The 12,663-nt window shown below is 40.9% G+C and overlaps 1 protein-coding gene across 1 annotated transcript in view; it reads left to right on the top strand.

The window, feature by feature from the left end:
* The window catches only part of MEGF6 (multiple EGF like domains 6), a 267,534-nt gene that overhangs the window by 28,735 nt on the left and 226,136 nt on the right, over positions 1-12,663 (top strand). The window contains exon 2 of the mRNA XM_075279921.1: positions 5,009-5,143. Within this exon, the coding sequence (XP_075136022.1) occupies positions 5,009-5,143 (135 nt within the window). The remainder of the gene's footprint in view (positions 1-5,008; positions 5,144-12,663) is intronic.

Below are 12,663 nucleotides of genomic sequence, written 5' to 3'. Positions count from 1 at the left end.
GGGCGTTTCTGTCAGGAATGTCCTTCTGCACAGCAGCACCTATAGTGCTGTGCTGTGTGAGCGGGGAGGAATGCCCCCTCCCTCTGCTCACAGTGCTCGTCCATAGACGAGTATTATCAGGTATATAAGGAGGGGGGACATGAAATGGGGCAGATGAAGGGGGCAATTAAACTGGAGGGACATTAAACTGGGGACAACTGGAGGGGGCATTAAACCGTGAAGGTAGCTGGACCTGTCTGCCTCTAGTTGCCCCCAGTTTAATGTCCCACTTCATCTGCCATTAATTTATTGCCCCCCCAACTACCCCCACTGTTTAATGTCCCCTTCTAGTTGCCCCCAGTTTAATGTCCCGCTCAAGCTGCCATTAATTTATTGTCCCCCTCCAACTACTCCAGTTTCATGTCCCCTTTAGTTTCCACCAGTTTAAACTGGGGCACCAGGAGAGGGACCTAATACTGTGGGACAGTTGGAAGGGAACATTATAATGTACGGGTGACTGTAGGAGGATTATACTTTGTGGGGCACATGAAAAATTAATGAAGATGGGCGGAGTCAATGTAAAAGTGGGCGGGGCTAAAATTGCCACTGCGCGCTGCACATTTTGTCCCTCTTTCTGTTCTTCAAAAGTTGGGAGGTATGGTAACAGGCTGTTACTACGAGCACAGGCTTTGGGCCTATATGGGATTATCCCAGACCATGTGACATCTGGAACATTAAAATACAGTCCCGCAGTCTGCTGGATTAACATCGGATCCCGGAGAGGTGAGTAACACTGTTTATTATGTTCCCTCACCTCAACCTTCAAATGGCCATATGTAATTCCTCCTTCCTCCTGTGGAGGCACTGAATAAATTAAACACTTGCTGATAGACTCCCCACTGGTTACAGTTTACACCCAGCAGAAGGATTACCTGTGATCAGCTTATCTTTCAAGACCCATTTGACTAAAAGGAATTGCTTAAAGTGACCAGGCCTTTTAAATGTTACTCTATGTAGTATTGCGTATCCTATTAATATTATAAAGGTGAAAGTTTGTGTGTTTGGATGTTTGTTCCTCAATCACGCAAAACCCGCTCCACCGATTTGGCTGAAATTTTCCACAAACATAGTCACTACACTCGATTGCTCAATAGGCTACTTTTCGTCACAATAGCGCACATACGTTTTTCCCAGGACCCCCACAAAACCCAAACTCACATCACTATTTCTGCAATCTCACACACTTTCGACCATACGATTTGGCTGAAATTTTCCACAAACATAGTCACTACACTCGATTGCGCAATAGGCTACTTTTCGTCACAATAGCACGCATACGTTTTTCCCAGGACCCCCACAAAACCCAAACTCACATCACTATTTCTGCAATCTCACACACTTTGGACCATAGCAAGCCACAAAATTCATATTACCCCCTACAGCATAGGTCAGCATGCTAAGAGTGGCACTCCTGCCATATTTCACTGGCACACCAGCAGCCCAGGACCTGCAAGAGTTAAATGAAGTCCAAGTCTCTTCAGTGGGCTGCTAGAGCTCAAGCATAAGGACACTCCCCTTTGAGAGGGGTGCAGGAAACCCAGGGGGTGGAGCTTAATCGCTCAGGTCTGTGCCTGCTATAGTGGTCTGCATCCTGCTAACATTCCCCGAGGAGGAGAGGAAGCTGCTAGCAAAGTGACACTGAAAAACACACAGGTACATAGGATTACTGTTCTCATTAATGTTCAGCATTTGGGGTTATTAGTTTAGTCTTAGTAACTCCATGTGCCTCACATTAATAGGAATAACCCCCATCATGTCCCTCATATTAACCCCTGTGTGCCTCACATTAATAGGAATAAACCCCATCATGTCCCTCATGTTAACCCCTGTGTGCCTCACATTATTAGGAATAAACCCCATCATGTCCCTCATATTAACCCCTGTGTGCCTCACATTATTAGGAATAAACCCCATCATGTCCCTCATATTAACCCCTGTGTGCCTCACATTATTAGGAATAAACCCCATCATGTCCCTCATATTAACCCCTGTGTGCCTCATATTAATAGGAATAAACCCCATCATGTCCCTCAAATTAACCCCTGTGGGCCCCATATAAGGGTTACTAATAAACCTCAATAATGAAGATACTTAACTATTACCTCCAAGTCTCTCACATATCAGTAACTCTTACACAAGGGTTAATGTGAGGGACATGATGGGGTTAATTCCTATTACTAAGAGGCGCATGGAGTTACTAAACTGTCATGCACAGGGCCAGACTTTATGTGGGTGCTCGAGAGTATCCTGTGCCCAAAACTGACATGTACTGGCGGAAAATAACAAATCATACAATGTCGTATATCGAAGTATATTAACCTGAAATACCTCTGTCCCAAAGACACTATGTACAGTTTATACCAACACCGTATAGCAGCTGAAATACAAATTACATTCAACACAAAAGTCTCTCGTATTCTCAGAATTACAGCAAAAACAAGATACACAGTTACATTTCATATCCCATACCTTATACACAGTACGAAAACCTTACCCGCGCCTGTATATACCCACTTCTACAATCACCGCAAACGAAGTCGCGGGTACCAGCTAGTATAGAACTATAACAAAGTGGCGTACTCTGAAGCCTGAGCTGTTTGTATACTGAGCCACTGCCTCCTTTCTTTAGTAGGAGCTGCAATGATTTATGAATTTTCTAGCTTTTACTTATCAGTGGCATTTCACCTCATGCTGTAAAGGAGGATGTAGCGGACAATTTATTTTCCCATCAGTGTTGAGCGAGATCTTAATCCTGGTAGATACAGTGTAGGAGGCATTAATGATCCCGTGGCAATTTTCCAAAGAATGGAAGAATTATCTCAACTATTTGCAATAAATTCCTGCTATAGAAAATAAATAACAGAGTGCAGGCAGTAATATTTCCATTGCTTGATGTAATTGCTTTAGTTTTATGATATATACATTGAGTAAGGAAAGCAGTCAATTAAGTTTTAGCAAAGAAGTAGTCCAAGGAAATTGAGTTTAGCTTAAAATATCAGCAGAATTAAATTCTACATCTATGTAGGGTAAACAGCTATAATAAATATATACTGCATAACAAATACACATGGACAGAGAACTCTGCCCTAGACTAGTCTACAAATCACATTGTAAAAGGCAGTGTATCTGCAGGGACATCTGCTGGCCTTGGCAATATGGAGAAGTTATATTTCTTCCAACGTCATTTCTAATAAGAAATTAAAATGGTTTTCCTATGCTTTGTTTTCATGAGATATTGATTTGACCACTGGGACGTACCAATACTGAAAGGTGGGAGGTGGAACATGATTCATTGAGTCCCTTTGGCACTAGATGGCCTCAGCTCACCTTGCAGAGGGAAGGAATGAGCAGGACAGACCTTAGATAAGAGAAGAAAGATGCTGAATAGAAGCTTTGTATCACAACCAAAGGACTTTACTCACATCAGTATAAGACAGTACTTCTGTATATATGTCCTGCATAGTCCTGGAGCAGTTTCTAAGGGAGTGAAGGATAAAATTATAGACGGAGGTGTAACTTGAAGCTCTTGGACTACAGTGCAAAATGTGTAATGGAGCCCCATTCTCTCATTTAGAATAGTTGAATATTTTATGTAATGGGGAGACATTTAGGATCTGCCAGAATTTAGGGCCAGTAGCCACTGCTACCTGTGCATCCCCTACAGATATGCCCCTGGAAATGAGAAAAGAGAATCAGCCTTAGTGTGGCGAGGGTAACCTATGGCTCCCCTTGGCTTATGGGCCAGGTCACTTGACCACTGTGACCGAAATAGTGATGCTATTGTTTATGGGTACTCTAAGGCTCCTTGGTCCAGGTGTGACCGCACTCTCTGCACCACCTCAGGTTGCATCCCTGGTTATAAAGAAGATTCTACTCTGCTTACTAAGATCAGTGTATGGCAGCTAATCTATACCCACCAGCTCAGAGAGAAATGCAAACTACAGACAGAACCTGCGGAGTGGAAAATTGTCGTATAAAGCACGTATATAGTGTTACTTCTCATGTACAGTCACCACACTACTGATTTATGCACAGTTTGATGACAACTTAGGTTCAGGTATGAAATAAAACAGAAAGTGTATTAGAAACTTGCAGAACTTTTCAGTATACAGCAGTATATGCTTTATTCACATGAGATTGGAAAACCCCTTTTGACATATGATGGTAATACCGTATGTGTGCTCCTGTTTCCTGGTTGCCACCCCAAATGAAATAAATCTTTTCTGTTTCCTTCTCCTGTAATTTCTATGTCTGAGTCTGGCTCTGTGGAGTGATTCCTACAGGAAACAAAGTTACAGATTGATAACAATGTCCGCACCCACTTATACTTGGCATGGTGGAATACGGTATCTGATGTCGTTCACACTTTCACTTCCTGCCAGTCTCCTCTGACATACATCTTAAAGGGAATGTCTTGTGTATATAATTTTAGTTACATTGATTAAACATAAATCTGTACAAGAGAAAAACTGTATTTGTTCTGTTTTCAAGACACATCTTTCCTGTATTGTCTGTATAGAAAGTACAAAGGTTGTTATAATGAATGGAAGTTATTGAACAGAAAAGTGTAGACTTATAGAGTCTCTGAGGAGAGATGGAGTCCCTCTGTCTTTCCCAATAGGGTTGCAGACAAGCTGATCCGAGTACGTGTCCTGCCCTATCTTGGCTTCTAGTAGTACAATAACTTTAATGATAATGAGATGAGTCTGCCAACCCCGACCTGGTCTACACAGCAAAGCTGAAAAGTTAGTTGTAGAAAAAAAAAAGTAAAGTCAGAATATCGTGTGTGTTCTCTAGTGGTCAGTGTAAAAATGCAATGTAATAAAAATAAATTAAAACAACAAAACCATTAAAAAATTTATATAAATAAATAATTTGAAAATAGAATTGAAATGAATTCAAGTCAAATGTAAAAATGATAAACTGAGTCAGTGTTAATTATGTTTTTTTGTTTTTTTTTTCTTTTCAGGCCAAATGTGTGTCCAGAAAGAGAACTGACTATAGTTGCTCACAAACAGCCGGTGGTTGAAGCTTACAGTCGAATGGTGAAAGTTTGGAAACAAGGATGTGCAGGACAGATCTGGTGTGTTGGCTATGAGCGGAGGTAGGTATTGGATCATGTATACTACAGATATCTAGGCTCATAAGTAAATGATATATGGATAGATAGATAGATAGAGTAGATAGATCTAAAAAGACTCTATTTTATCGATTTTTTTGAACTTTCCTATGTGGTACAATGCTGAGGCTTAAATTGTCTGGGACTGTGAATTAAAATGTTGGAGGTGATTTGCATTGATCTAATGATCCATTAATAGGTAAAGGAATACCCTGCTTATGCCACACGTATTCAGGATTTTGGGAAAACAATACAGCTGCATTGATCACCAACTTTAACAGAACATGAAAAATGTTATGTTTGTCAACTCTCCTGAAATGTTTGCGATGGTCCTATAACAGCAGCGCTTCATATACCTTAGGCACAGTTATGGTGCACACAGTAAAGCAGCCAATGCAATGGGAAGAAAACAAGCAAAATAAGCAGATGTGGGCTGTGGGCTCTGAACTTTGAAACCCAAAACACTACAGCTGAATACAATGCTTTAAAGGGAGTCTGTCACCAGAACCCAGCGTATTAACTCAGCCCCACAATTAGATGGTGTCGGGTCATCTGAATCAAATGGTGTCTTTGCCTTGTGTCAGTGTCTATGTTAACAAGTGTCTCCGTTTTGTCAATATGCAAATTAGCTTTTGGAGCAATGAGGGTGTTGCTCAGTGTTTTGGAACAATGACCACACCCACATTGGCACCAGAGATCCCATTTGCGTATTGACAAAACAGTGATATATCGGCCAAACAGGCAGCGGTTCACAAAGGGAAAGCACTGTTTGAGTCAGGTGACCCTAACTTATCTACTTGCAGAACTGGATTGATATCCTGGGTTCTGGTGATAGACTCTCTTTACATGTTTAATATAAGAGGAATTCTCTAGTATGTAAATGTAGTGAGAGTTTATTTTCATTTCAGGTGGAACTGCCTTAAAGGGGCCTGAAAAGGTTATTTTATCTTAGTGCCCCCCAATGCAAATTGCTGCCTAATATTACATCTGCTTTCCTATAAGAACCCTCAGAATAAATTGCAAAGACTCTTGATAACACAAGGAATTATTCAAGCCTTTGCTTATTGCAGAATGTCAGATGTTGGGCAATGTATAATTTTACGTCTGTTTGTGTAACACATAATATGTGAAATATCTGCAACTCCTATATACATGTAGCCTCTGTATATTTTTGCACATGCCAGGATTGTTTGCACTGGTATAAAGGAGACACATTCTAAGGCTTTGCCTCTGCCTGGTACCAGTTTACTCACCGCTTGTTTTCATTCCACTTTCTGCCGTCTCATCACATGAAAAAAAAAAAAATCATTAAACCAGAACATGAAATTGAAACTGATAAACACTAAGAGCTTCTTGTACAGATGCCAAGATAAAGAGAATTCATCAAGAAACGCTGCAGAGGAATTGAGAGCAGCCCCAGGTAGAGGATCAAGATAAGCCGCTATTATATGATCTATATAGTCTGGAGCATAAAGACTAGAAGAACATTGTCCAAATCAGCCACATGTCTCCGCTCCTGCAGGGTAGAAAAGATCTAAAGTACCAGCCTGGGACTGGGCATACCAGCGTAAAACTTTGGCATACAATGCAAACTTGGTCCTGTATCCCCTCCAATTCCTGAGCATACAATTTTTCACATTGTTCCATTTGTATCCTTCTCACTACTGCACTACTGTTCACCATGATGGGCACTGCAGCAGGGCTCAGTCTGTCTGTAGATGTTTTCACATTGAAACCAGAATCGTGAGAGCCAAAAATTAGGATTAGTGTTTATTATTTTTTTTGTTCTTTTAATTCTTTTCTTCAATGTTTTGATAATGGAATTTAAAAGGAGTCTGTCACCACCAAAAATGGCATTAAACCAGCCCCAGTACCTTATAGCGCCTTGAGCCATGAGCACACTACTATATGTTTGTAGAATGGGAGCTGAATTTTGACAAAAAGTTACATTTTATTGCTATGCAGATGAGCTAAGAGTGTATCAGGGGTGGCTGAGCATCTACCTCTTGCTCAGGAAGAGACAGGGCAAAGCTCTGATTAAGTCATTGTGGCTAGGAGGAGTAATGAGCGAGAGGAAGGATCTTGCCACAGTTTTGGGCAAGGGGTATAAGCCTACTAGTCATTTCCAAGAGATCCTTGTATAGTGAGTCTCTCCTCTATTAGATACGGTACCACATAGCGAGAGCCACCACTGCAGTACAACACCCACAATAGGAGTGATGTAGGAGCCCAACAGCTGATAGGCTTAGCCCCCATGCTCGGGGTTACATTAACCCATAGTCACAGCACTACAACAATGACAGCCACCATACATCACTGCACCATGTGAACAGATTGCAAAAAAGCTCATCTTACGATATGGAGGACTGGGAACAAGTTGGTGGTGCCCTTATCACTGGTCTTTTCTCTTGGTTAGTGGTTTGAATGGATTTTTTATAAATATATAGAGTGGGGAAGTTAGTTGGGTAGAAGCAGTGGTGCGGTCCCAAACAGTCAAGACAGGGACACAAAATATGCAGGAAACTGGTTTATTTAGAAAATAACAGGAAATAAATAAACCTTGACTTCAGGCACAAAATGAGCAAAACAAAATACAGCCTTAACTTCAGGCAAAAACAAAATAAAAACCTGCTCGTCTGAGCCACTAAGTAAACAGAACTGATAACCTAACTATACATTTGGCTTACTTCCAGCCACATGAACAAAACAAGTGCAATGTAGTCCCACCAGACTCAGGGTTACAGGACAGAACCACACACCTCCTTCACCTCATGGAACTGCCCTGCAATACAGAAGCTGCAGCCTTTTTCTGGCCCAGTAATGAGCCAATGATCTACACCTGGCCCGAGGCCTACTCTAGATCTGCCCTGGACCACACATATGTCAGAACCCTGGGGCTGATATATCTGGACTCCAGCACTCTGCCTCTCACCTTTTATTGTTTTCAGTCTTTTCCTTTGTTCCTTTGCATATATAGATGAGTCCAGTTCTAAGGATGAGAAGATACATGACAATCTCATTTGGTTGATAGCTTAGTTACTTTTAGTGTATAATCGTTTTTACCTTGTTAAGATGCAATGTAAAGCATGGAGGATGTAAGGAGCAGAAAACTCTCTCTAAAAAAAACATAAAACATGGGGGGGGGGGGGGGAGGGTTTCAGACTCCTATTTGACATTGCAGCTAAATTGCATAGTTGTACTCTATTGCATCAGAGCTAAAAAGTGGCCAGCTATAAGGAGTAAAGTAGGCAGTCATCTCCTTAAGGATTATTAAAAAAGGAGTCAACAACAAATAGCAAAGTAGTGTTTATTCACTTTAAATGATATGTATAATGTTTTTAGCGGCGTCAGATCTGTGTGTTGTATACTCCCCTACATTGTAAAGTGCATTCACACTGACATGAAGGCAAAGCTAATATTAACGGCAGGTCCTAATTTTTAGTTTTAACATGGGGGAAGAGATTCTGTGCATAAATCCCACACAACCCAGGGACAGGAGTGTCAGGTTCAATGAACTCACTTTAAACTGTAATTTTCGTCAATTATGAGAAGTAATGTATAGGCCAGTGTAATAGAAAAAAGGAGCAAGTGCGATTATTCAAAGTGCCTGCGCTATGAACAAAGGGACTAAATAGCACGGACGGCCTGTTTGCCAGGACTTCAAAAGCCTAAAGTAGCATTGCAGCGGTGGTAAGTTTCTTGCTCATTAATAAGAAACAGTCAACTAATTGTTTGAGGCCCTTTGTAGAGTACAATTCCACCAAACTGACTTTTTGGCCCGCGCTTAAGAGAAGCAATTAATACAAGTTTCCTTAAGAATGTCTTCAGAGGACGTCGGGTACAAAGCCATTGAGGTTAATATTTATGTTGAGAGAAGAATGTGAATATTTAACATTATTTTATTGATTCAAGAGATGATATTGTTTGGGAGTTAATTGGGTAGTGTTTTTTTGGATATTGTTTTTATGTTGTAGTTAGATCATGGGCTGTGATCAAGGTGATAGCTACAGTATGTCAACAAGAGCCAAGAAAACCTCAAGTCATTTGTTAGGTTCTAGGTTCCTCACAATATCTAAATTAGTGGTCGGGGCAACACGGTGGCTCAGTGGTTAAGCACTGCAGCCTTGCAGTGCTGGAATCCTGGATTCGAATCCTGCCAGGAACATCTGCAAGTAGTTTGTATGTTCTCTCTGTGTTTGCGTGGGTTTCCTCCCAATTCTACAAAGACATACTGATAGGGGAAAAAAAAAAGTACATTGTGATCCCTCTATAGGTATCACAATCTACATTTAAAAAAAAATAAATCTAGATTAGTGGTGTCCAAACTCCAGCTGTAGGGTCACTACAGTAAGTCATTGAACTCCTATGGAAACAGTACTTACCCAGCAGGGCACCTTACACCATATGAGTGGGCTCTCTCATCTCGCAGCCCGCTTCTGGCCAAGGTTACCTTTGTCCTGGATAAATTTGTCAACTCAATGAAATTCTACAAGCCAGCCTTCCTCACCTCATGGGAATTGGAATTGAGCATTGTCCTCACTGATGAAGATGTAAAAATAGTTCTCCAAGCAGCTCATGGATTCTCCAGATGTGTACGCATACAAGAAAACCACTACAAATTACTAGTTCGTTGGTACCATATTCCCTCCTGGTTGTATCAGCATGGCTTACAGTCGTCCAACCTCTGCTGGTGCTGCCATTCTCATGATCTCATATATGGTGGTCATGTCTGAGCCTGAAGTCATTCTGGACTGAGGTTCAGCTAGCTAATCAATCGATTATCAAACAACTGGTCATTCTGTTTCTGCCCTCTTCTGAACTCCTATGGAAGCAATCCAAGAAGACCATCTCTTAGTATATTAAGACTGTCTTCCTTCAAGATCCTTTGGAGTTCACCATTTCATCATCATGCTAAGAGCTCCAAGCTAACAAAGGATAATCTCCAAAACTTGGCAGCTAAAAATATATAAGAGATCAGTCTCTGAACCTCACGGGAACCTGTGGAACATATTTTTCTCCTATTTATATACATTTCTAATGATCTTCTCTGTAAAGATTGCTGATTATATAGTAAATTCCTGAACTAGAATATTCTGTACTTCATCTCGAACAGCTGTACTGCCTTACTGCTATACTCAATTCATTATAAATATCATAAAGAAGTATTATAAGAGCCGTTGGCTTCGGAAACTTTTTTTGCTTTATTTCTCATGGTCTCAAGGCCCTTGTTTCAGAGACCACACAAACCATTCTCCAAGCCTTGGCAGAGCGTCACGTTCCACTGTCCGCACTTGCAGCCAAGTAGAATAAGCCACTTATAGATACTGATTGGTGAATTTGCTAGCAGTAAGTTTCTGCAATGTTAACCAGTGCCAGCGCCTCATTACTACGGCCTGCTCGTTCTCATTGGTCTTCGTCCAAGGTCTATTAAGTGACTCCTAAAATGACTCCAAATTGAAGCCGCGTGTTGTATATGGTCCATGGGGAAGTTGCTGCTCTTAATCCACTGAACATTGTAGCGCACTTATGGAAAGCCATGGAGATCATTATATGGCTCAATGTGTCAACTCAAGAGAGGTCCTAATCTGTGAAAACTGGTATGAGCTGATAGCTGAAGAGGGTGTTATGTCCCTTCTGTGTTTTCCTATCCGAAATAGAGCAATCAATGAGGGTATAGCAGGTGGTGTGGTGTGTTACATCTGTGCCCTAGCAACCAAGCGTTTATTTAGCCCTCTGCTATCTCCCCGTTGACAATTGTTGACAGCATCTGATAGCGTGAAAAGCTTATTTTTTCAGTTTTTTTTTTATAAATTCAAAGCAGCAATTCCAGGTAAAATGGATGCACTTGACCCCAATCATTAAGCCCGGGCTGGAGTAAATTGTAAAGCAATGAGGCTGCTTATTAGCTCGTGAAAACATCTCAGAATATAGCGTTCAACAAATGAGGACGTCGTTCACAATGTGCTATGAAATATTGCTCTGAGTGTATCTGCTTAATGAAGCTGAAATAAAAATCTGGAGGATGGGTGTGAGAAGAGCTGGGATATTGTCAAAGGCTTCCACACTTTATGTAGGTTTTTTTTCTCCTTTCTCTGGAAATGGGGCCATCATTTGCAAGACTGGATATTCATCTTATACATTGACAGGTAGGAAAATGAGTATAGATGTGTGCATATAAAGCTAAGGCTTAGGTATAATGTGCTTTTCTATGGGAAATTTCCATTTTTATAAATAATGTATACCAGTAGCCAGACCATAATAGGACTGTAAACCATTACATGGATAACTCAGTAGACTAAAAGTCTTGATAGGCACAGCTCAATGGACTGTTGACTTTAATGGTAAAGGATCAGGGACTGTAGACTCCCATATTAGTTGTTCATCAGGTCATGTAGACCATAATACAGTATGCATTCATCTGGGCACTTTAGACCATAATAGACATGGCTCAGGTTACTGTTGACCATCCTAGGCATAGCTTGGGGGACTGTAGACCATAATAGATATGGCTCAGGTTACTGTTGACCATGCTAGGCATAGCTTGGAGGTAGACCATCATAGAGGTGGCTCAGTGGACTTTTGACCATAATACAGTATGTATTCATCTAGAAACTATAGACTACAATACAGTATGTAGTCAGTGAGGGACTTTGGCCCATACTAAGCATAGCTTACAGAAATGTAGACCATAGTAGGCATAGGTTAGTGGACTATTGGCCATATTAAGAATGGAGTAGGTGGCTGTAGACCATAATAAATGTGCCTCAGTAGACTGTAGTCCATACATTATGTATTAACCTGGGGAATATAGACTGTCATAGCCATAGCTCAGGGGATTGTAGACCATAACATGTATTATTCAGTGGCCTGTAGACAACCTCATGCAAGGCTTTGAGTTACCATGGACATGGTTTAAGAACATGACAAGATGTGGCTATGTCAAGGAGGTTTGTTAGTGAAGGCATTGGAAAAAAGATGACCACAGAGATTTATATATTCTTGCTAGGCATGTTGACCACCAAAAATTGCTAGACACAGTATGAGGAAGCTGCATGACATAAAGAGTTTATATCTCCAGTAGGCCCCTTTTCATAGCCTAAGGATTATATTCCAGTGGTGATGATAAGCATATCCATGTCAGATATGATGACATACATAACATGGTCCATTCTATGACTACATTCTTGTCTGTAGAACCAACCACGTGATCTCCCTGGTCACTTATTATCTTATAGTACTTATTCACAATAACTTTGGAAAAAAATAGTTTACCTTCATTAAAACCCCCAAATGCCTTATTAGTTTTTGTTTAAAGTGATCACAAAAAATGAGCAGATCTCATGTTTTCCAGCTGAGATCTTGAGTGATTAGCTCTAGGGTGTAAGGGTCAGCTGTCAAATAATGTTTATTCTGCAGCACCGCTATAGGGAAATTGAAGCATTACTGATGGAGGTCTTAAAGGGTTTATGTGGGTGCTAAAAACTTTCAGCATTGTACTCACTGCA

The sequence above is a fragment of the Leptodactylus fuscus genome, chromosome 6 (genome assembly GCF_031893055.1).
Source record: "Leptodactylus fuscus isolate aLepFus1 chromosome 6, aLepFus1.hap2, whole genome shotgun sequence".
Lineage (NCBI taxonomy): Eukaryota > Metazoa > Chordata > Amphibia > Anura > Leptodactylidae > Leptodactylus > Leptodactylus fuscus.
This window is presented reverse-complemented; position numbering and strand designations above follow the sequence as displayed.